The sequence below is a fragment of the Typopeltis vanoorti genome, chromosome 1 (genome assembly GCF_054136105.1).
Source record: "Typopeltis vanoorti isolate ZY-2024b chromosome 1, IOZ_Tvanoo_1.0, whole genome shotgun sequence".
Classification (NCBI taxonomy): domain Eukaryota; kingdom Metazoa; phylum Arthropoda; class Arachnida; order Uropygi; family Thelyphonidae; genus Typopeltis; species Typopeltis vanoorti.
The window spans coordinates 32164696-32190595 of record NC_143549.1 but is presented as its reverse complement, the minus strand read 5'-3'; the positions used below and the strand labels follow the sequence as shown (position 1 = coordinate 32190595).

Below are 25900 nucleotides of genomic sequence, written 5' to 3'. Positions count from 1 at the left end.
GACCAAAATAGTTTATGATCTCTGTAATGTTGAATATAAAGAAAGGTTGAGACAATACATCCTTTCTTTTAGTGTTACATGGTGATCAGCATTCATTTTAGAAATTATGGACTTTACATTACAACTGCATTATAAATAACTATTTTAATTTCAAAGATGTTTCGACATTCATATTAAGGTCATCATCTGGAGTATATACAAATATACAAGGACAAGCTGAGTTACATTTCACACAGTTTGCTAAAGAAACAATGATCTGATCAATGGTTATTCTACTGGCATGACCTCTAGTAAAAAGAAATACAGATAAAATTAAAAAATTAATTATTTAGAAACTATATCAAAGTTAAATTCTATTCAAGATAACAAAAGAGAAACATTCTTTTATATAGATAGTTTTCTTACAGTAACAACGATATCCTATTTTGACAATTGTTATATTAGATTTAAGATTCTGGATTATCTATAGTCCTGTTTATAGTTAACCCTTAGGGAGAAAAGTTCTGTGGGTAGAATATGTGCCTTCCATATGTTTGGGATTTTTAGACCATCATTATCGTTCAGATTGGGGTGGTTGATAAGAATCTCACAGGCTTCCTTAAATTTAAGTTCATACCATGTTTTGGTGTGATGTAAACAATGGTGCTTTTCAAGTCAATTCTATGTGAAGTGTTCAGGGCATGATCAGAAATGACAGCTTCAACATAGTTATTATTAATAACTATGGTGAAGCTGGTCTTTCTGGAAATTTAAGGAAGCCTGTGAGATTCTTATGAACCACCCCAATCTCAACAATAATGACAGTCTAAAAATCCCAAGCATATGAAAGGCACATATTCTACTCACAGAACCTTTCTACCTAATATAACAATTGTCATGTTAAAATTAGGATATGATTGTTACTTTAAGAAAACTATCTATATGAAAGAATGTTTTTCTTATGTTATCTTAAATAGAATTTAGCTTTGATGTAGTTTCTAATTAATTAATTTTTTAATTTTATCTGTTTTTTTTTTTTTTTTTACTAGAGGTCATGCAAGTAGAATAACTGTTGATCAAATCATTGTTTCTTTAGCATGCTGAAATGTAAACTCAGCTTGTCCTTGTATATACTCCAGATGATGACCTTAATATGAAGGTCAAAACGTCAGGAAATTAAAATAGTTATTTATAACACGGTTGCAAAGTTCATAATGTTTAAAATGAAGATTGAGACAATACAATTTGCAGAATCTAGTGGATAGGAGGAAGAGGAATGACATGATAGAATTGTACAAGTTAGTAAAGTGTCATTATAGGATTAACATTTATTTATTTATGCATATGGCTTTGTGAAACTGGCAAGTGAAATGTACAATCGCAATCTCCAGAAACAAATGATGAAAATCTTAACATGTAAAAATTCATTACATAAAAGGCACAAACTGCATTCCAAGTTTTCCTTTTTTTAAAAAAAAAGCAAAAGTAATTTGTTATAATCAAGCAGGGAAAATTATCATCCTACTGCACCAAATATGACAAGACTGCATGTTCTCTCAACACATCATAACACAAATATAGCTGTATCTGAGATTTTATTAGAGAGCAGTTGCGACTTGTGTGAAAATCTTGATCCATTAAAGAAAACCCATTTCACATTGCATCATCATCTTCTAGCATGAGGAGGAGTTCTGCTGATACTTCAATGAGGACTATGAGAGTGGCTACGAGAATAACGTTGAAGAGGATTAACATTGAAGAGGTTTTTCATGAATGGCGAGAGATTGGGATAACAAGAGGTCATCCCTGGAAGCTGTATTTTTTGCATGGAGAGTTGTGAAGGATTGGAATGCATTGCCTGAGAGTGTAGTGTCTGTAGAGAATTTGAATTTTTTAAGGTATGGTATGATAACCTGTATGTATGACAAAAGGAACTTCCTAGATGAGTCTGTGACTCCATGGGATCTTAGGATAATAACAATAATAATAAAACAAGTGAGATTCATAACAACAAATACAATACATTATATTCAGGCAATAAGTCACAGGGAAAGGCAAGAGTAGTTATAGTACTCAACACTAAACATAGGAATAATCTGCTTGAATGGCAGGCAAGCAGATTATGTATAGTGATTTGGGAAAATATCAGAATGTGAAATTAACAATGAGACTTTGATGTGCATATGGTCCCACCACAGAAAGTTCTTACATAAACTTATAGTACATTTTCATACATAGTTCAACAACCCTGATATAGAGATCATGTGTGATCTGTAGAGCAGGGTTTCCAGCCACTTCAAGCCTCCAGTAAGAGAGGCAATGGTATCACACTGGGCAATGAGATTCACCTCCCACCTAAAGACATGCATGATTAAAACAGTTGGATTTTAACCCACAGCCTGTTGGTTAGAAAGCATATATGTTAACCACTTGGCCAATAAGGATAGCAGTTTGTCAGGATCAGAGTTGTAATTTTAGACAAATGGTTTAGAAATCATGAGAATATAACAAAGATCTGGCTATGTTTTTTAGTTCTGGAAAAGGCAGATAATAAAGTACCAGGTAAAACACTATTCAAAGTATTACAAACTATAAGATGTAAATGGGACATTATATTGCAGCAATACATAATCTATATTTGAGTTTAGTCAGAAGTTAGAATTAAAAAGTGGTAGAGGAAGTTGGTTTGATGTTAAATCAAGTGAGAAACAAGGGTGCATATTATTGCTACTGTTATTCATCCACCTATATGGATCATATTATGAAAGGAAGTAGTACTGAACCTGATATCAAAACTGAAGATATTAATCTCAGCTATTTCCTTTATGCAGAAATAGAAATAAATAAATCTAGTGCAAGTCTGCAGGATTTCCTAACTAAATTGAATAACTGACATAATAAATTTGATATGAAAATCAACAATAAAAAGATGAAGACTATGAAAATAGCCAGGAAGACATCAATCAATTGCATTGCATCCCAAATGAGAAAACTATACAACAAGTAATGCATTTTGGCAATTTAAATACAATTTTTAGTGAAGTGGAAAACTAAATATGAAAATAGAAAAACAGAATTACCAAAACTATGATGACAGGGAGTCAGCTGAATAAATTTATATGGAAGAAGAGAGAGAAGTTAGTCAAACTACTAAACTAGCTGAAACTTTAACATTATTCAACCCAGTCTTAATGTGAAAGAAGATAATGAAGAAATGCATAAGCAACTTGGGTTAGTGAACAAGAGAAGGGCAATTATTATGGAGGATTTTAATTATTGCAGTATAGATTGGGATGAAGAGATAGCCTTTGGGAATAAGGAAAATGAATTTCTTGAGAGACAACTATCTTAGTAATATGTAAAGGAGTGCAAGTGAGGATTGAGTTTTAGATCTGATCATTTCATCAGAGGATGTAATTGTGAGTAGGGTTTCACACTTCCTTCCAATGGGTGAAAGTGATCATAAAGTTGTGGCTAGTTATATGAAGACTTCTGTAAAGAAAATATATATGTGGAAGTACAAGGCTGGTGATTATGATAAGCTTTTTATTATCCTAAGATCCTCTGGAGTCAAAAACTGATCTAAGAGAGCTTAGATCTAAGAGACAGCTTGGAGATGTAGAACGGAAATGATGAGTTCAGCAGAAAGGAAATAAATGCTGCTTAGGAAGTGATAAATACTCAGCATCAATGTGTGAATGTAGGTGTCAAATGAATGAATGAGGGGATTAAACATGAAATATGGAAGAAGGCACTTTGGAGGCAGCACAAGATGAATAATGATAATAATCAGTTGCATGAAGGGTATAAAGAGCAGGCCAGGTCACTGACAGCAAAAATGCAATATGAGCAGAAATTAATAAATCAGGCTATGAAACCCAGCCTAGGAGTTTTTTCAATGTGTGGCAAGTAAAAGAAGAATGATTATGGTGAGATGTTAATGGAGGAAAGTGGGAGATTGATAACCGCTGAAGTGGACAAAGTCAAGGTATTCAGTGAGCAGTTCATAAGGATATTTCATCCTCAGTAAGAAATCAGAAGCTCAAGTGTAGGAAATGTAATTTGAGAAGACAGTGGTGAGCAAGCAAGAGGTATATGGGAAGTAAACTAAGCTAGATGTCAATAAGACAATAGGAATTGATAACATATCACATGTTTTAAGAAATGTTCCAAGGAGTTAGTATCAGCCTTGGCCTACCTTTTTAACAAGAATCTTGCAATAGCACAATCCCCAAAAAAGTGGAAGGAAGGTAGAATTGTTCAACTTCACGAAAGTTGTGATAAGACTAAGGCAAGACTCTTGTTAAACAGGTAGGCCAAGGCTGATCTGTATATCTGGATTTGTATTTTGCTTATTAGACACACGTAAAAATTCATCTAGAGTTGTAGATAAGATATTGGATAGGTTGTTGAGAAATACGATATAAAAATGGATTGATAACAGTGGTATTCTTTGTGCTTGTTAGCATGGGTTTGCTAAAGGGAAATCATGCTTTACCATCTTGTTTAGATACTATAACAAGATGACAAATGTACTGGACAAGGGAGATGCATATACAGTGGTACACTTAGATTCTGCAAATGCTTTCGTAGATTGCCACACCATGTTGATAACTAAACTGAAGCAGACAGGATTGATGACAGATTAGCGAGTTAGATAGGCAATAGTTCAGAAGGTGTCAGCAAGTTGTGTATGGGGGATGCAGTATCCCAGAAGATGAAATCCACTGGTGGTACACAGGGATCTGTTTTGGAACCATTGCTATTTAATTTGTATATTAATATTATTAAGATGGATTTAACTGGTGATATACAACTAATTACAGATGATGCAAAACTGAGGGGAGAAATCAAGCATATGTTCTGGTCTTACAGAAGGATTTGAACAGATTACATGAGTAAGAAACAGTTGGAACTGTCAGTTCAATGTTACAATTAGCAGAGAAATTTTGGAGGAAGTTGAGGAGAAAGAGATGTTGGAGCGGTAGTAGATAAGAATCCGATGTTCATGGGTCATACTGCACAAGTTGTGAAGTCATCACATCAGATTATGGTGATGACGTAAATGACCTGAACATGCAGACATAAAGAGATTCTGGTTCCATTGTTTTAAGGCCTTGTTTGGATTGTTGTGCACAGATTTGGTTTCCTGGTTTTATGGTGATGAGGATATATTGGAAAGAGTCCAGAGAAGACTGACTAAGGTGGTACCTGGTCTTCAGAATATGAAGGCAGATTGAGGGGGAATGCAGTTTCCAAAGCCCTGTGAATAGGCAGAAGAGAGCAGATAGTTGCTAAAGGGATGTTACTGGGTTAATCTGGAAGAAAATTTTCAAAGAATGGCAAAAGGAGGATGATTGAACAAGGGGGACATCACTGGATGCTGTACAAGGAGGGTGCGAGAGGGAGATAAAGAACAAATTCTTTGCATGGAAAGTGGTTGGCTAGTGGAATGCATTGCCTGACATTGTGGTGAATGCAGATACATTGAATCAGTTTGCAACATGGTTTGATGTTCTTTGTGGATATCTCTCACAATGAATCTCTGACTCCATGAAGGTCTGGTGTGAGCATATAACAATAATAATAACAATCTTAACTTATGGATGTTTAGAAATAAAACAATTGATCAAAGATTGGAGATCTTTGATCAATTGGAGGAAGTTGAGGAAGTCAATGGAAGAATCATGTTTAAATTGATGACATTATGAAGAAACTTTGCATTGTTAGTATTCAGGAATGCATGAACAGATTAACCCAAGATGGTATGCTCACATAAACAGAATGGGAGACAAACAGTTGTAAGCAGCATGGCAAGAAAAAAAGACTTAAAGGAAAACTTAAAATATAGAATATTGGAGTACTTGCAGATAATAGATTAATTTGGTGGAAAACTGTTGATAGGAGGTTAGTAATAATGTGGTATTATCTTAATATCTTCTACTCTCCCTGAGGACAGATATGAGAAATTTGATGATGATAATGGTAATTCTCAGAAAAGTGTTGCATCAACTTTTAGAATAGAAGCTATTAAGCAGAATAATAATTGTTACATTAAAAAATGTTTTTTCATATGATTGTTTTAGACACATCTTAGAGAATGTTTAACACAAGTACAATATTGTATGTGAACACTTTTACTTGAAACAATTCTATCGGGATATATTTGATTATTTAAATATATTTTGCACTAATTTTTTTTTGTACACATGTTACAGTATCATAGTGATAACTTGCAGTACCTATTTACTAGTTTCATATTTACATATTGTATCTTATAAAAACTCTTGAAATAATGAAACTTTGAAAAGGCAGCACCATCCACATACCGATGGTTCAAAACTTATTGTATATTGTTTATTTTTAATGATGTTAAAAGATATTGCCAATGAAATATTAATCATGTTTAATAAATTATGGTAATAATGTTTTAATTATGTGTTGTCTATCTAGTTTAATGTTAAATTATGTCTATTGGATACATTCGTCTGGAAAACCAAGTCCATATTATTACCTGTTATTATTATTATTGATATAAAATACTACTAATAAAAAATATTATTAATTACTGAATAATTCTCAGAAAATCTTAAAAAGAATACTGTTTTAGGATGATAAAGATTTAATTTTAGTGTTAACAACACCACAAACACTTATCAACAAAGATGTTTTATTAACGCTTATATTTCGTGAAATTATCAGCGAAATATAAGCGTTAATAAAACATTTTTGTTGATAAAAGTGTTTATGGTGTTGTTAATACCGTGAAAAATAAGTCATGAATAACCATCAACACCTAAGCTTATCTGTTAGATTAATTTTAATGTAATTATCAATACATTTTCATAGCAGAAGATGCATTCACAAAATGAAACATATTGCCAGCTGTGATTATCACAATTAATATATGAAATTGAATTTAACACAGTTTAGTATTTGAAAATGATGAAAATATGTGCACTGACTAGTGAAAGCTAACTTCTGTGAGTTCTTAATTTTGTACAAACCTATCATGTCTTAACTTTCTCAATAAAAATTTATTTGCAAGTATGAATATGAATACCTGCTCACTGCATAAAAATGAAAATTAATGAGTGAAGGCAGGTAAAATCTATGATGATTCTTAATTAAGTGTGAACATGGGTAACTTATACTACAGTAAAAATGTATGAATAGTTGATTAACACCAATCAAAGACATTATCACAATGTCTACAAACACTGACATTACTATATATATATATATATACACACACACATATGTGACTTGTGGCAGACTGTACATTACTACATTAATGATGCTTTTTCGGAAGCAAAAGATTTTATATAATAAATAAGGTAAAACAAACATCACCAATTCATTTTTGAATGAAGTTCCAGCCAATCGAAGGTCTTTTTAATGTAATTCCTTGGTTTAGTAAGAGCTGCAGCAGCATGTTTTAACTTATTTTCATTTCTTCTCATATACATTTGTGCATCCACTTTCAACTGTTGTAATTTTTCAGGACGATGCTCATCCAAACTTAAAAATTCTGTCAAATATGGATTGAGGCGAAAATATGTACTTGGTGGTAAAAGGTCATGCAGTATTGTATGAACAGCTGAGGGAGGAAAGAAAAAATGTTCAGAAATACATTAAAATAAAATGTAATTAAAATTTTTTTTATAACATTTATAGCCAAAAAGTGTATAACAAAAAAATGATAACTTTTGTTTTAAATACAATTAAAGTTTAGAAACAGACTGGTTGGCCATGATGTATAATGCTTTTCATATGAAAGTTTAAATATTCCCATGGATTATTGGTTATTTTTTTTTTAAAAAAAAGTTCAGAGACTCAATGGATAGACAATGGATTTTTTTTTTTTTTTTTTAATAGCAAATTCAATCATGTTTCTACTTCAAAATATTCCGTTTCATACTTAGTGATATAATATCACGCGGCGTTCTAATTTTAACGATCTATTGTTAGTATTCAAGCTTGTATTTTTTAAACTGTTTTTGTAATACCACTGATGATGGTCTGCTATTTCCAGACCGAAATATTTGGTTAAATAAATATCTTTCTTGTGATTACGTGATTATATCATTCAATGGATACACACCGATTATATATATATATATATATATATATATATATATATATATATATATATATTAGAGAAAGAGAGAGAGAGAGAGAAAGAGTTGATTTATTCTACTGTAAGTAAAATTATAAGAAAAACAACAAGTAAGATCCATGTTGTCAGTTAACATCAACACTGAACAATTTTTTTTTAAATTTACTGTTGTGAGAGCAAAATTAAAACACTGTATTAATAACAGATAACTAATCACACCAGATGATTACCATAATTGTGCACTGTTATGATGTGAGCTTCTTAGTAGCCAAGATGCTGAAGAAGAGGATAATTTGATTCAACAGTCTGACTCAGTCAATAAAATTTTTTTTTCCTTTTTTTTTTTTTTTTTTTCCAAGGATCACAGATTCAAATTTTAAGACATATCTTTAAAAAAACTTTATAACTCCTGGGGTATAATTATAAAGGGTTGTCTTTTAAGTGAAATTTTGCTCACAACTCATGCAAACTGAAAGAGTTTGCTGAAGGATTATAATTTATGCAAATTTAACTGTTTTACTGACTAAATAATGAAATATATATACATATACAATAAATGATAAACTAGTGATAATATACTCAAATCTAAAAGTCAGAAGCAAAAGCATTAAAATAAAGAGTTAAGAAGCAAGAATAAAGTACTTATATTAATCAAACATATATGGTAGATGCACACTATAGTGAACAAATACTACTATAACAAAATAATGTGCTATAATGAACTATAAAAAGTCCTGGCTTATGCCCCATAGAACTAATGCTATATTAAGCTCACTATTAGATACAATAAAAGCTCAAAATCTTCACACCGGTGAACCGAATTTCTTAGCAAATGATGTTATAATCAATAAAGGAAATGGCAGGATATTGTGCACTGATGACAGAACAATATTTATGACAGGAACCATATATAAACAAAAGAAATGGCAGAAAAAAGAAAGGAATCACAAGAAATCGTATAATGAGAGAACAACACAAAGAACTGGCAACAATCAATTTTAATTATAAAAATTAAAATGTCATTTACAAGATCTTGTGAACGATAAAGAGAAATGGGGTGTAGTCATCAGCAACACTATGAATGGTATTAGCTGTTATTGAAAGATCACTGATCTATAGGAGAAATTTATAGATACTGCAAGGAGTCTTGGAGTATTATAGCATTGATGATAAAATCAGATAACAGGGAGATGGCAATCTAGCCACAAAGGTCCGATGGAAATCTTAAGAAGGCAGTAATGCTAAACTCGATCCAATGCCTTATAAATATCAATGGTGATTACATGAGATTCTCCAGATTTTTCACTGGTCTAAATGTGGGTGAAGTTAATGATGCAGTCTGTTATAGCACAAGAATGACAGAATACATATTGATGATCACTAATTGACCAGTGGATCTCTAGATAGTGAAGAAGATGGTTGTTAACAACTTTTTTCATTGCTTCTTAGAGTACTGAGGTGAAGCAATGGAATGATAATTCAAAGGCTGACTTATTTTCCTCTTTAAGTAACAAGCTGGATAAAAGCTTGTTTCAATGCTTGGATAAATGTCAGATGAACAAGAGCCCAGATGAACATCTGGGCAAGAGGACTTATTAGGGTATCAAGTATTTTCTGATATTCTTCTGTTAAAAGATCAGAGGAGGCATACTGAGAATGATTTGTGGAATAGTAGGGAGAAATTTACCTTGATCATCTAAACAAGCATTGGAGGAGAGGACTGATGCCAAGAAGTCTGCCTTATCTTTAGATGTTACCATTCTATCTAGATAAAAGAGAGAGAGGAAGAAACATAGCAGGGCAGAAGTTTTGCCCAGAAACCTTAGAAAGGGATTGGAAAGCTTGACTGCCATTTAAGCAGAAGACAAGTTTTAGTGCATCTGGCTCTTACAAATTCTGCTTTAGATTTGGCAACAATTATTTTGAAGTCGATATAGGTTGTAATGTGAGCTTAGTAAGAGGCTGGAATTTTTAACTTGAGCCAATAACTGTATGTGGCATTTTTAGCTTGGATTATTTTTGATATATCTATTCAAAAATCAAAACTTGGATAAGGATAGAGGATTTTCAGTAGAATGGGTAATAATGGGAGATCATGGAAGCACTAATCAGACTATTAAGGATAAGTAATATCATTTATTTAAGGACATATATTTCGGCCTGAATGTTACATGCCATCATCAGTAACAGTAGTCAATTAATGGATTTATTTGAAAAAGTAGGAGCTGGGAGATGTTATATATAAAACAATGCAATGGTATAACTGAGGATATATTGCAATATTGATAATTCATTAATTATTAAAAAATTATTGATGTGTGATTAAAATAAATCTTTCCCATATCTTAGATAGAGAGAGAGAGATGACTTTATACCAACATCAAAGTAAGCATGCTTCAGATCTTCACCTCACCTTCTACAGAAAAGAGGATACAAGAATACAAGACAATACTTTTTTTAATTCATGCTAATTGAAAAAACTGCTAATGGCACAAGTATCTCTTAAACAATAGTGATCAGACCATAGAAAAGAGGCATAAAAGTCTCAAATGTCATCCCAACTGGCACCACTAGAGTCATACAATACAAGACAAACTAGCTGGGAAGAAGGCAGTCTGTGGAAAAAGAAACATGGACAAAGGTCATTTGTCTGGCCTGGTTGGCCAAGTGGCTAGCATATCCACTTTCCAGCTCAAGAGATAGCATATCCACTCTATGATGGAGAGTGGATAGCTTATCCACTCTCCAGGTTCGAATCCTGCCGTGGGCATGGATGTTTGTGATTGTCTGTGGAAATACCAGTGATGGTCAGCGGTAGATGGCGTTGGTGTAGTTGCAGTCAGTTGGTGATTGAGTGGAGGAGATGGAGTTATAGAGCAGGTGCCTCCCTCAATGAGTCCTTGGACTCCCTGGAGGTGTCAAATAATAACTTCTTCATACAGTTATCATCCATTTCAGTCTTCTTCACTCTTCCACACACATCTACAGTTGTTTTCATTTCACTCTGCATATTATTTATTTTATGCCTCATCTTTATCCCATCACTCCAAGCACAACACTGCTATGTTTATAAGTCCGTCGACCTCTTGTGTATGGGATCTATATATATATATATATATATATATATATGGGAAGAAGGCAGTCTGGATATATATATATATATATATATATATATTTGCTTAAGGTTAAAGGGTTGTTTAAGGGTCAAAGCCAAATAACTGGGAGGAGACCTCCAAATCACTTCTCAGGAATGAAAAGAACCAATTAGGGATTCTGACCTAATGTCCAATCTTCACCTCCACATGGTGCACCACATTAGTATCTACTGGGAACTGAACGAATGAGGATGGGCTGGCAATTTAGCACTTAGTCGACCCAACTGTATTTTTATTGCCTGAAACCAGAAATGCATATTATTGTACAACATGAGATTTCATGCTGGCTGGGGTGTTGCCCAGTTAAACAAGGCCCTTGCTGTTTTCATCAGGGAATAAGGGAGAACAGTGAAAAGCAAGCTAATGGAACAGGATCCAACTCAACATCTAATAGAAGAAGAATAAACCAACATCAGAAGAACTGAAGATAGGAACCATCAAAATAAGGAGTATCAATGGAAAGGAAATTGAACTTGAAGAAAAATTGGAAATGTATCACATGGATATAATTGGCATTATTGAAACAAAGAAGACAAAAACAGTTAAGATATTACTAAATAATAAGTATAGGATGCTACTTTTAAGGAAATGCTCAAGGAAAGGAAGGAGTAGTGATAGAATTCAATACCGAACGTGAAGATAAACTTCTTGATTGGAAAGGAGTTTCAAGTACAGTTATGTGAAAACTTTAAAATGGGGAAATGAATGAAAGTTATTTGTGCTTATCGTCCCATAGAAGGTTCTTTTAAGGAAGAAGTGCAGGAGTTTTTTCAGCCATTAGAACAGTCAGCTGATATAAAGAAAATGGAAAAGTGGTCCTTGTTGGAGACCTAAACAGCAGAGTAAGAAATGAATCTCACCATGCATACAGGCACATTTCGGGAAAATTTGGAGAAAAGGGCAAAGCTAATAATAATGGTAGGTATTTGCTCGACTTCTGCTCAGAACATGGACTAGTCATTACTAATACCATGTTTGAACATAAAGATGTGCACAAGTTCATATGGAGAGAAATAACAAAAGCCTCATTAACTATGTCATTGTTGATAGTGATATCATAAAGCTGGTTCAGGATAAAAATGGATATCACATTAAAAATAATAAAGTTTTAAAAAGAATTAAAGTTGAACAGCTTTTACAGGAAAAGTGTAGACTCAACTATGCAAACATTATTGAAGAAAATTTGCAGCAGTTTAAAAACAAGAACCAAACCTTGGAGTTTCAGTGGCAAACTCTAAAGACACTGACTGATTAAGCTTGGGAGGTATGTGGTGAAGTTGTATGCAAGGATTTTTTTTTTTTTATGTTGTACCCATACACAAGAGATTGGTTGATCAACCTATAGTACATTAGTACTGTGTATGAGTAGTGGGTTGGGAAAGGAGAAACTTGTTTAGATTTGATTTAAATGACTGCATTGTATTCCTTGGGAATACAGAGCAGGTGGGAGACCGTTCCACAGTGCAGCAGTTGCGGAGATGAAGGAGGAGGAGGAGGAGGAGGAAAAGAAACATGTTCTGTTTGTTTCTGGGTGTACTGTGAAGGGATGTTGAGCAGCAGTCGCACATGTTCCAATGAGCTTAGTACTGAGTGAAGGAATTATTGATGTCATTTCAGATGAGCATTTCCCATAGAAATATTTGTACATTATACATACTGCAGAAACCATATGTCTATGCGAAAGTGTGTGGGGGGGGGGGGAGAGTTGGTAAGAGATGGGTCATTAATAAGTCTAATTGCTCTCCTCTGTATTGAGTTAAGCATTTTTAGAGAGCTTTTAGGGATCCAACTCCACATGCATTTTGAAAAATTGTTTTATGTTAACAGCTTTTCAGGGGTGAAGTAATGTCATGAGCAAAAGAGATCTCCTAGTTGTTTTGAAGCTGAAGATGGAATTGTTGTGATGTGTTTATGCCAAGAGAGGTTTGATGTGAGGGTAATTCCAAGAAGAGAGATCTCAAACTGTCTGGAAATTTGGGTATCATCAGTGGGAAATAGTACAGAACTGGGTTTTATTAGCATTGAAATTGATGAGGTTATACAAACCTCATTGCTCCAAGCATAACACTGATGTGTTTATACATCCTTCAACCTTTGTGTATGAGATCGACATATATTATATATATATATATAAAATTAATTTTTTAACTTGGGGATACTGTATATTAGGATTACCAAGTCATTTTATAAGCTTTGTTATTTAACTCCTAATCCCAAGTTAGCAAACAGTTAAGTTTGCACCTGAAACATAGTTCAAGTCTAAAGATGGTACAACACCAGGGCAACTCGTTGTAAAGGTGGGTAAAGCTCTGATCACTATTCTTAGTATTTCCCATAATGTACAGCACATCTCACTAAAAGATGTATACTGCAATACATTATGGGTGGGGTCACTACCCAGACCAGTTTCAACCTTTTCTGAGGTCTCCTCAGCGAGTAGCTAGACCCTAAATACATTATGGGTAGTGACCCCACCCATAATGTATTGCAGTATACATCTTTTAGTGAGATGTGCTTTACATTATGGGAAATACTAAGAATAGTGATCAGAGCTTTACCCACCTTTACAATGAGTTGCCCTGGTGTTGTACCATCTTTAGACTTGAACTATGTTTCAGGCGCAAACTTAACTGTTAGCATTAGGAGTTAAATAACAAAGCTTATAAAATTACTTGGTAATCCTAATATATATATATATTGTAGGATGGCTTGGAGATCGGAATCGAGGGTGGTGATGGTTGTTCTGTAGGTTGAGGTGAGTTGTGTTGGGTAAGGTTTATCAAATGCAAGCAAGGAGTGTAGTGTGCTGTCGTCTGCAAAACTGTGTATTCGGTTCGAGGTCAACTGAATTAGGTCTTGATATATAACAGGAAGAAGGTTTGTGAGAGGACAGAACCTTGTGGAACCCCAGCATTAATTGAATGGCGATAGGATAGAGAGCCATCCACCATCTCTCACACACACACAGTGTGCGTCCAGACAGAAAGCTGGCAATCCAACTACAGAAGTCCTGGGTCAGACTGAATTATGGTAGTTTGCTTATGGTAATTATGGTAGTAAGCCTTTGTGCCAGACCCAGTCAAAGGCTTTGGAGATATCAAGTGCAATCACTTGAGATTCACCAAACTTCTCCATGGCATTTGTCTAGAGATGGGTGACACATGTGAGCAGATCTCCTGTTGATTGGCAGCGACGAAATCCATACTAACGGTCATTTATTAGGTGGGCATCTTCAAGGTAGTGTAGGAGTTGAGAATCGATGATTTTTTTTTTCCAATATTTTTGACAGGACTGAGGCAAGCAAGATAGTGCAGTAGTTGGACAGCAGTGACTTTTCACCTTTCTTGAGAATGGGCTGAATATATGCCAATTTCCATTTTGTGTGATAGATTCCAGTGGAGTATGAAAGCATATACAGACGACATAGGATAGGAGTCAGTTCTGGTACGCAAACTTTGAGGACAATTCAGGGAATGCCATCAGAGCCAGGAAACGTTTTTTGTATCTAATTTGGACAGTATTTTTCTGATCTCATCCTGACAAAAGGATAAAGGGGGCATTGTATGCTGGGTGTCTGGAATGGTTGGGGGACATTGGAAGCAAAGTGTGAAGCTTTTTTCTGTGGGTGATGATGCAATAGAGCCACCTGGGCATGATAAGGGTGGGAATTACTGTTGGGCAGAAGTTAGAACCAATTGCTTTGGCAAGAGACCAAAAGGCTTGGCTGCTGTTTGGACAGGCTTCTAGTTTCCTGCTTTTTGCTCTTTCGAACTCTGTTTTGGAAGTATTGATTGTTTTTTTGCATCTATTTCGGGCTTTGGTATAATAAGCTTTAAAGGAGGATGATGCTTGATTTCAGCCAGCTGTGGTATGTCTGGTATGAATGGCAGTTCAGAGTACTGTGTGGAATGTATGTTTCAGAGCCAGTGAGAATTACTTTGGTAATAAGTTCAGTGCATATATTTGGGTTGGAAGGCCGGAAGCAATAGTCCAACCATGGGAGTGTGGCATAGAAATTGCAGAGGCTGTCCCACTTGGAAAACTTTCAAAAATTTTCTAAGACTGTTAAACTAACCAAGCAGCAACAGAACCGTACTAGAAAATTTTCATGCAAACAAAGAAGAGTGCATATCAATACTTCAGTAGAAAAAGCTGTCAAAAACTTGAAAATGCAGAAAGGCAGCTGATATTCGACCAGAAATGCTAAAGAATGGAAGTTTAAAAGTTTTGCAGTGGCTATACCTGTATAATTCAGAGGGCATGGATGGAAAATCATCCCAATGATTGGAATAGAGCTTTCATACTATCCCTCTATTAAAAAGGAAATAAAGCTGAAATGTGAATTACAGAGTAATTTCTTTACTGAGTGTTCCAGGTAAGATTTATGCAAGCATACTTGAGAAGAAGTTGAAAAAGATTGTGTAAGAGAAACTTGAGAAGAACAAGTAGGACTCAGGCCAAATAGAGGTTGTCAAGATCAGATTTTCACTTTAAGACAAATTAGTTGAGAAATCAAAGGAATGTGACAAGGATCTGTACTTAAGTTTTGTAGAACTGGAAAAGGCATATATAACAAGGTAACCAGGGAAAAGCTATTCAAAGCACTACAGTTGTGTGGGGTAAATGGAACATTATACAAAGCAGTCCATAGTTTATATTTAAGTTGTCAGTCAGCAGTTAGGATTGAAGGAAATACAGGAAAATGGTTTGATGGAGTAAGACAACGATGCATATTATCTCCACTCTTATTCATCATCTATATGAATCACATTATGAAAGAAAGTGGCATTAGATCTGATATTAAAAGTGGAGATGTGAAACTTAGCTTTTTGCTTTATGCAGATGATGTTTCACTTCTAAACACATCTAGTGCAAGTCTCCAAAATTCACCAACTAAATTGAATTGCAACTGTAACAAATTTGGCATGAAAATCAGCGATATAAAGACCAAAACTATGAAAATAAGCAGGAACACAGAAAACTTCAGCTGCATTATAAATGGAGATACTACAGAATAAGTAAATAAACATAATAAAATATTTCAGATATTTTACTAAAAAGTAAAATATCTGAAAGTTTTTAGTGAAGATGGTGGTTAAATCTCAAAATAGACAACAGAAAACCAGAATAAACAAAGCTGGTATGATGGATAGCCAGCTGAATAAATTTATGTAGAATAAGATAGAAATTTGCCAAAACACAAAACTAGCAGTATACAAGATGGTATCCAAACAAGTTTTAAGTTATGGATCTGAGAGTTGGGCTAGAAATAAAGCACTTGATCAAAGACTAGAGACCACAGATATGAGGGTTCTGACAAAAATCATGGGAGTGAACTGATGGCATCAATGGCAGAATCATATTAAAAATTAACAGATTAGCAAAACAAGTGTTTGATGCCAAGATGGCAGGAAAGAGATCAAGAGAAAAACCAAGGTCTAGGTGGATTGATTCAGTCAGAACTGCCTTAGAACAAAATGTTAAACATGACAATATCAGAGTGCTTATAAGTAATAGACTAATTTGAAGGAAAATTGTGGATAGAAGATTAATAATAATGTAAAGCATGTAGTGCTGTCATAGTAACCAGAACAGCCTTTGGGGGTATATATCAGGAAACTGATAATGATGATGATGACATATATATATTCATATAATCACTCTAAGTGTAACAATGATATGTTTATACATCCTTCAACCTTTGTGTATGGAATCGATATATATATATATATTTATTTATTTACAGAGTAATTGACTCGGTTAAATGATGTTTATAATTATTAAGTGACTTAAACACCGAGAAAAAAATACAAGAGATTTAATAACGTTTCACTACTAGTTTCATTGGAAATACCAACTTTGTCAGATGAATACAGCACCATGGAAAAAACAACATCTTAAAAATATATTGTGCTGTAGACAAAAAGAGTTTAGAACAAGTAGTAGTTGTGTTTGAAATTGAGTCTGAGTATTAGTTCTGGCATGAAGCATGATATCATTCACATGCACAGTGCTTCATGCCAGAACTAACACTCGGACTCAATTTCAAACAACTACTACTACTTGTTCTAAACTCTGTTTTCGTCTAAAGTAGTACCATGGAGAACCATGGTACTGTATTCACCTGATGAAGTCAGAATTTCCAATGAAGCTAGCAGTGAAATCTTATTAAATCTCTTGTATTTCTTCTCTTTTTAAGTCAGTTAATAATTATAAACATATATATATATATATATAAACCAACTCTGCTTTCAAATCTCACATCATTCTTTTGCGAATCATTCACTCACGGTATCTTACTTTCAGTCACATATGCTTTTTCACTGTCAGTCCTATTCACTATCTTTTCTTTTCTCTGTCATTCTCTCACTCTTTCTTATCATCAGTCACACCCTTTTCTTTGCCATCATTTTTACATGCTTTCTAAACATTCACACAATCATTCTTGACATCAATTCCATTTATTCATGTATACCCGAGAAAAGGCAAAGAAAGCTTAGAATATAACCAGCTGGGTTCAGACCAATAGACGTTTTTTATTTTATTATTATTTTTTATGCTGAGCCCATACACGAGAGGTTTGTTAATAAACCTACAGTATGCTAGTGCTGTTGTATGGGTAGTGGGAAAAGAGAAACTTGTTTACATTTGATTTAAAAGTCTGTATATTGTATTCCTTGGTAAACACATCAAGGGGAAGACTATTCCCTAGTACAGCAGTAGCAGGGGTGAAGGAGGAAGAAAAGAAACTTGTTTGTGGGTTTCAAAGTGTACTGTGAAAGGATGTTGGGTGACAGCTGCACATGTTCTAATAGACTTAGTACTGAGTGGGGAATTATTGATGCTATTTCAGATGAACATTTGCCATGGAAATATTTATAGAATACATATAATGCACAAACCAAATGCCTGTGCAAAAGTGAGAGGAGTGAGGTGGTAAGAGATGGGTTATTAATCAATCTAATTGCTCTCCTCTATATTGAGTCAAGCATTTTGACAGAGCTCTTAGGAGCTCCACTCTAAATGTGAGAGTAATATTCAATAGGGGGAAGACCAACAGGTTCCACAATACGGTAGTAGCAGGGAGGAGAAAAAGGAGGAGGATGAAAAGAAATGAAGAAGGAAAAGAAACTTGTTCTGTGGGTTTCAAGGTGTACTCTGAAGGATTTGTGATTTGTATAAGGTTAACATCTGTTCAGAGGTGAAGTAACATCTTGTTGTGTCCCTATATCTAATATAATTACTCTAAGTCTTTTATTCAAATTCTCGTTCAACTCCTTCTCAGGTATCACGTGGTACCCCTGTATAACAATGGAATTGCCCTAGGGTCGAGCGAATACCAGAGTACCAGAGTATCAGAGGTCGAGCCAGTACCAGAGTATCGTTTTACGAGAGGTAAAACACTAAGAAATTTATTTTTTCCTGCGCCACTTAGTGCTTTTAGATTAAATAATAATATCATTGAAGAGGCAATCTCTAGATAGTATTTTAGTGATACCTTGACCTTTGCAGACATGGCCAAAATCTCTTCCTCTAATTTCCCGCTAGGTTCGTGTTAGTTTTTATAAGCGGTGCATCGGATTCCAAAATCACAGATAGACTTAATTGTATTCAAAAGCAAGGTTTATTAGATACTATAATTATATGTATACAGTACATGTAAACTTAAATCTCAATCTAAGAGAGTTCCTGACAGTCAGGTTAATATTAAAACATTCCAATATCACAAGGATACTCAGACTGACTATTGTTAATTCTTCAGTATAAATCTTATCAACATTAAAACACCTAAATTATGCATAACAATCTCCATAATTCTTTTCTAATTCAGTTTCAATCAAACCACTCAAAATAGCATCTATATCTTTTACAATCTTGTCATTAATAGCAATTCTTTACTCTGACCTCTATCATGACCTCTTTAAACATATAATAGCATCTATATCTTTTACAATCTTGTCATTAATAGCAATTCTTCACTCTGAACTTTATCATAACCTCTTTAAACATATAACATAATTCGATCATAGTAGGAGACAGTTAATATACGGTAATTTTCTCAGGATCACTGCAGTTCAGTTCTATATAATATTATTAATGTTCCTTCCTTAGATTCACAGCACGGTACAAATCCTTTCATTCATAGTTAACAAATACTATAAAGTCTACTTATCTATCTTGAACTACATCACGTTAAGAGGTCCTCAGGAACCTGTCTCACCTTAATCGAAATATCCATGGGTTCCTATCTGGCTTCCTGTGGGCGGCCGGGCATACTCTTTCCGTGGAGATATGACCTTCTAGTTCCAGCGATGCCTCTATCGAAACCCTCCGGAGTGAAGGCGCTGCAACCCTTCACCTGCTCACGACACCACAAGACCAACACCAGGAGAATTGGGAACAAAAAAAGCCTCGTGTGGGGGGATGCCTGACCCTTATATTTCGCCTTGGTTCCCGGCAATTCTCGCACTCTGTGATGTCCATCTAGCGCTTTCATGTAGGTCACAGCGTCCAGTCTTCTCCGCTACGTTTTTTGTGTCGGCATGCAAATACCTGGGGCAAACTGCTCCCCTTGCGTTATTGCTTCCTGACCTTTGGACTTGCATCCCCCTTACAATTTGTACAAATCATTCTATAACTCCTAGTACTTATTGCTCTAACAAAATGTTAAATGTTTACGCTTCCACTATTATTTATACTAACTAGTGAGTGATCCCTTGTTGAAATATTACATAAATAACTATTTGTTTTCTTTTAGTTTGAAATATTTGATTATCTACAAAGCAGTGTTTTGACACCTAGAGACAAGCATGTTATAATGTTTCTTGTGTTTTCGCTCTGTTATAAAATGATAAGATGAAATATCTCATGTTTCCAACTTATCGGAGTATAACAATCTCGAGCAGAAGAGAAATCCTAGTGTTTTAGAAGCTGAGGATGCAGCAGATGTGATATGTTTATGCCAGGAGAGGATTGATGTCAGGATCAGCTTTTCACTTTAAGATAAACAGATGAGAAATTGTGGTAATATAAGGATTTGTATTTATGTTTTATAAATCTAGAGAAGGTATATGACAATGTGCCAACAGAAAAGCTGTTTAAAATGTTAGAGTTATGAGGTATAGATGGGACATTATATCAAGCAATGTATAGTCTATATTTGAGTTGTGAGTCAGCAATTAGAAACGAAGGTGATACAGATAGATAGTAATAAAGGTGTTTAGCTTATAGATTTGAGAATTAGGTGAGAAATAAAACAATCAAGAATTGGAAACCAAAAACTACAGACTTACAATCTTTGCTATCTTTACTTTCTAGTTTTTTTCTTCTTTTTTTTTGCTTCTTTCAATAATTCTTTCATATCTTTTTTCATACAATATTTTTAACGTTTCAAATCATTAGTGTCAACTAAATGAATCAAATCATTCATCTTACTTTTTATTTATGTATTATTATTTTTTTTTTGCATCTTGATGGCTTCGGTGATATATTATTCATTTTCACACAGAAGCAACATTTTAGTTAAGCACTCATTAAGTACTCTTATCATCGAATCACCATAAAAATTTTCTTCTTACTCTTTTCTCTCACTTAGTCACTTGTTCCAGATTCTTCCATCACACCTATTTTTTTTTTCTCTTCTCAACTCTACCAGTTGCCAGAAATTTCACCAACGTTGAGTGGATGTTTTGTCCTAAGGACTTCATTTAGGTATGCTATTTCAAGGTCCCATTCATTCCACTGATCTTCAACTACTGCACTTTCAACAATGTTGCCAATAATAACATATTATTATTATGATTATTATTGTAATTCAGGATTTACATAGAATCATAAGACTCATTTTGAGTGGCCCACCCTAGACCAAACCGATTAAACAAAGTTTAATCGGTTTGGTCAATATTTTCTATTGTGGAACCACATGTTTTACTCTCCCTATACACAACTAGTACTCACTCTCAAAACACTTCTTGCATATTTACTTACCAGTCTCTTTAAATATCTTTTTCCTTTTGCAATAAACGCATCGCACACATACTACATGAAATGAAATCTTGCATAAACTTCTCCCAACAACATCTTGGCTGCCGTTGTTCTTTTTTGTACTGGAACCATGCTGACAATATCTATTTTAATACCAATTATATAACTATTTCTTAAAATTTAAACAATTCAATCTATTGCACACGCATAAAAAACTACAAATTAACCTACTATATATTATTATTAGCCCCCTAGGAATTAAGGACTCAATCAAGGAAGGTCATACATCACCTACCTTCTCTTAACCTCATTAACACTAAATGTACTCACTACTTCAACAGACAAACTTCCACTAATTGATGGTTCTGTGAAAGAAAAATCTAGCTCTCACTTCTTTCTCAATGCACACAAACTTAACATCAACGGCTGCTGCCTTTTCCTTCCCTTTTCCATATAATAAAAAATTGTATCAACAGATATCCTATAACACCCTTCCAAAAGCTAAAGATACATAGTTCCATGTTAATTAATCGACTAGCCTTTTTGAAACGATGTAGACAGCAACTTAATACCCAACTGCATTAAACTAAAGAAGAAATTTACATCAGCTAAAGTGCTCCGCAAGCGCCCTGTACCTATGCCAGAAAAAGCGTTGTTAATAGAACAGATCCATGAGGGATGAAAAAACTTAGCATCTACCCAAGCCAAAGTGTTACAACTAAAATTTGAGTTATCCAGTTACGTTAATCCAGAAATTTGGGATATTCTGGACAAGATCACAGACGACTCGACCAAGCACTTATTACTCAAAAACAAAGAACAATTAATAACGAAGTTTCAAGCATTAAAACTACAGGAAAGCACAAGACAATTATGATGTCATAACAAAAGGAGCAGACCCCACAAACGCAGTTAGGAGCAACCAACCACCATCGGACCACTGTCTGGTTATCAACCAATCAGATTACAACCTCATCCAAGGTGAACTCTCGCTACTGGAGAAAGGTTAAAATTACGCCATTGCTCTGAGGTCAGTAAATAAACTAGATATAATCTATCATATCAAGAGAGGTTTAAGATCCCTCCCCACCAATTTAGCTGACAAAATACGGATGGAAACTGCCTGTTTACTAAATTCAACCAAAAAATTAAGCAGCAACCTAAACAAAGTGGAAAAACTGGCCCTGAAATCCCTAAAAAATAACCGTGACATTATTATCACAAAAGCAGATAAAAGGAATGCCACTGTTGTTTTAAATCGGACAACCTACATAAAAAAAATTAAACATTTGGTATCAGACCACAACACCTACCAAATGATAAATTACAACCCCAAGTAACGCAACAAAAAGAAAACTACTGAACTACTTAAATCAGTTAACATGTGGCCAGAAGAAACAATTAAAAAATTGATACCGCAGTATGCCCGCACACCCAGAATTTATGGCCTGCCAAAAGTACACAAAACAGACACACCATTACGTCCAATTGTGGAAGGAATCGACAGCCAGAATTACTACTTAGCCAAAAAATTAGCGGCCACACTCAAGGAATTGGTTGGTCATGGCCCTTCCTACATAAAAAATACACAACATTTCATAAACAAAATTAAAAATATTACACTCAACGACCAAGATCTAGTAGTCAGCTTTGACATAACTTCCCTTTTCACCAATGTCCCAATCAATGATACTATCTTGCTCTTACAGAACATATTTCCACACGACATCACGGCTCTCTTTGCTCACATACCCCGTTCCGGATATTTCGTGTGGCAAAACAATTTTTACCTTCAAAACGAAGGTACAGCCATGGGCTCACCACTTTTCCCCCCAATAGCAAACTTTTATATGGAAGACTTTGAGCAACGAGCTCTAGAGTCGGCATGCTTAAAGCCCAAAATTTGGCTTGGATACGTCGACGATATTTTTGCCATTTGGCCCCACAGCCATGAAGCACTAAATACATTCCTTAGCCACCTGAACAAACAACACAAACACATCCAATTCACCATTGAAATAGAGAAAAAACAACTCTCTTCCGTTCCTAGACACACTTGTCACACGTCTTCCTTCTCAGTTTACCGCAAACCTACACACACCGGCCAGTACATACACAAAACTTCTTATCACCACCCAACACAAAAACTAGGGGTCATCAGCACCCTTAAACACAAAGCTCAAACTATTTGTTCAAATGAACAAGCTCTTAACCATGAATATGAGACCATCAAACATACCTTTATAAAAAATGGATACAGTATAAAAACCATTCATAAGATCCTCCACAAAGATACCACTAATAACAAAAAAGATTTCAAGAATGCTATTGCTATACCATATGTTAGAGACATTTCCGAAAAAATAGACAGAACACTACACAAATACAACATTAAAACCACCTTTAAACCCCCGACAAAATTAAGACACCTACTCAGTTCTTCCGAGGATCCTTTGCCACACCTAGCCCACCCAGTGGTTTACAAAATACAATGCACATGTAACATACCATACATAGAGGAAACAGGGCGAACCATCCCAATCAGGAAGGATGAACACAAACGACATAAAAAATACTTCCATTTTGAAAAAACCGGCCTTTCTGACCACGCACTCCAAACATACCACAGAATTGATTGGAAAGGTATCTACATCCCTCATTATCCCTACACTGCACCAAAACCTGGTTCAAGCGGAAATTCAAGGAAGCATGTGAAATGCTCAAACATGATCCGAATCTGAGTAAAAATGATGGTCTAACCATTCCAAGAATGTGGAGGACCCATTTGCAACCTTCATAGCAACCACAAAGAAAAATCTCAATACAAGAAGACTTGGTGAAGTATTCCTCCCCCCCCCCAAACATTCAATAGCAACCTGTACTGTACAAATCCAGAAGATAATCGTAATATAACAATATGGAATGTATAATTCCAGAAGAATCCTAGTACTTGAGGACTTTAGCAGAATTTATTGTAGTTTTTTTTTTTTTTTTTTATTACTAGAGGGCAGGCTAAGAAAAAAGATTAGTTAACATCGTAGATATAATTTACCTGTTTAGAGTGCAACAGCATGTAGCTTGGTTCTTATACACATGTATCCTTCTGATGATGACCTCAATACAGGGGTTGAAACATCAAGTTATTATTTTATTATTAATCAGTAAAATAATCTTCTCAACACGTGTGTTTTGTGTCTCTAAATTCATAAATATGAATGCTGATCACCGTGTAACCTTAAAAGAAAAAATGCTCCTAAAAGTATAGACTTCTATTATATACCCGTCTTTCTTTTTCTTTTACTAACTAGTCTGTGATAAACTCCATAATCCTGATATAATCATTGTAACTCTTCTTTGCACCCTTTCCACAACTTCTTTATCCCCTTGGAATATAGGATGCCAAATCTGCACACAGTAGCCAAATTCAAGTCTTATCAGGGCATTGTAAAGAGACAAAATGGCTTCCCTATCCTTACATGTCAAAGTTAACTTCAACATTGCAATTATCCTCTGAGTTAATTACTTTGTAATTAACTCAATTGTGTTTGCAATTTTTTCCATGTGACCTTTGAGCTTCAACTTTCTATCCCATAACTCCAAGATCTCCAGCCTCGTCAGTTACTCCAAGTATAATCCAACCAATATTGCTGTTGGATATCCCATCACACCAAATAGAAGTGACAGCTATTATCATTTGTTCACACTTCTAGCCTATTCAACCATTCTGTAAATGCTGTATAGGTGAGTTCTTATGAGGTTTCTCTAAAATCTTCACAGTTACTTCAGAGATACTGATATGTTAACAGTTAGACACATCTTTGCACCACCCTTTTACAATGAGATTATCATTCTTTTGATTCCTCTCTGATCTTTCCTGAACTAAGACTCAAATTAAACAAGCATGTCATTTCCCTAACTAGTACAGCTGAACATATGCTGATATCCCATTCATCACTATCGCCAAATTCCTTGAAATTGCTTCTCAGGCAACCTCTATCTCTTCATCCAGGGTAGTGGTAGCATTGTACACTATGTTACATGCACCAGGTTGAGCACCCATTATTCAAACTATCACATCTACTTTTGATACAATGGTACCATCTACACTCGACAGTTATTCTTCCATATTCATTCTTTCTTTTACTTGTAGCATAATGATAAAATTATTTTTGAGTTACCTTTAATCTGTGAAGCTATAATTCACCAGATTAGTTTTCCATACAATACTCATAATTTTTCTGGTCTGAGCTTTATATATTTCATAACTCCTCTCACTATTATTCTCATGGTACATGCTCCATATCTTCTTCATATGTTTCTCTTGCTTAATATGACTGAACATCCATTTCATTCACATCATATTTGTTCTTTGAACTCTGGGATACATTGAGATATCACATCATTTAAGTAACTTTTCAAAGCTTTCAATGCATTGCTAATATCCTTCCCATTCAGTTAGTGCCATGGAACCAAAGATAGTATTCTGCTAAATTTGTTATAATTTTCAAATTTGTAGTTCAGCATGCAACCTGTCCAGATTGGAATGTCAAACTGTAATTGGATGCTTCTGAGGTCAGCATGGCATGACCTCAGAAGCATCCAACTATCACCAACTGGTGGAAAAATAGGTTGCATCCTTAACCAAGACACATTCTGATGCTAT

General features: G+C 34.6%; 1 protein-coding gene across 1 annotated transcript in view; it reads right to left on the bottom strand.

The window, feature by feature from the left end:
* Positions 1-6870: 6870 nt before the first annotated feature.
* LOC150109872 (calcium-independent phospholipase A2-gamma-like) overlaps positions 6871-25900 on the bottom strand; it is a 119273-nt gene continuing 100243 nt past the window's right edge. Inside the window, exon 9 of the mRNA XM_090415522.1 lies at positions 6871-7579. Coding sequence (XP_090271648.1) covers positions 7329-7579 — 251 coding nt within the window. The 3' untranslated portion in view covers positions 6871-7328. The remainder of the gene's footprint in view (positions 7580-25900) is intronic.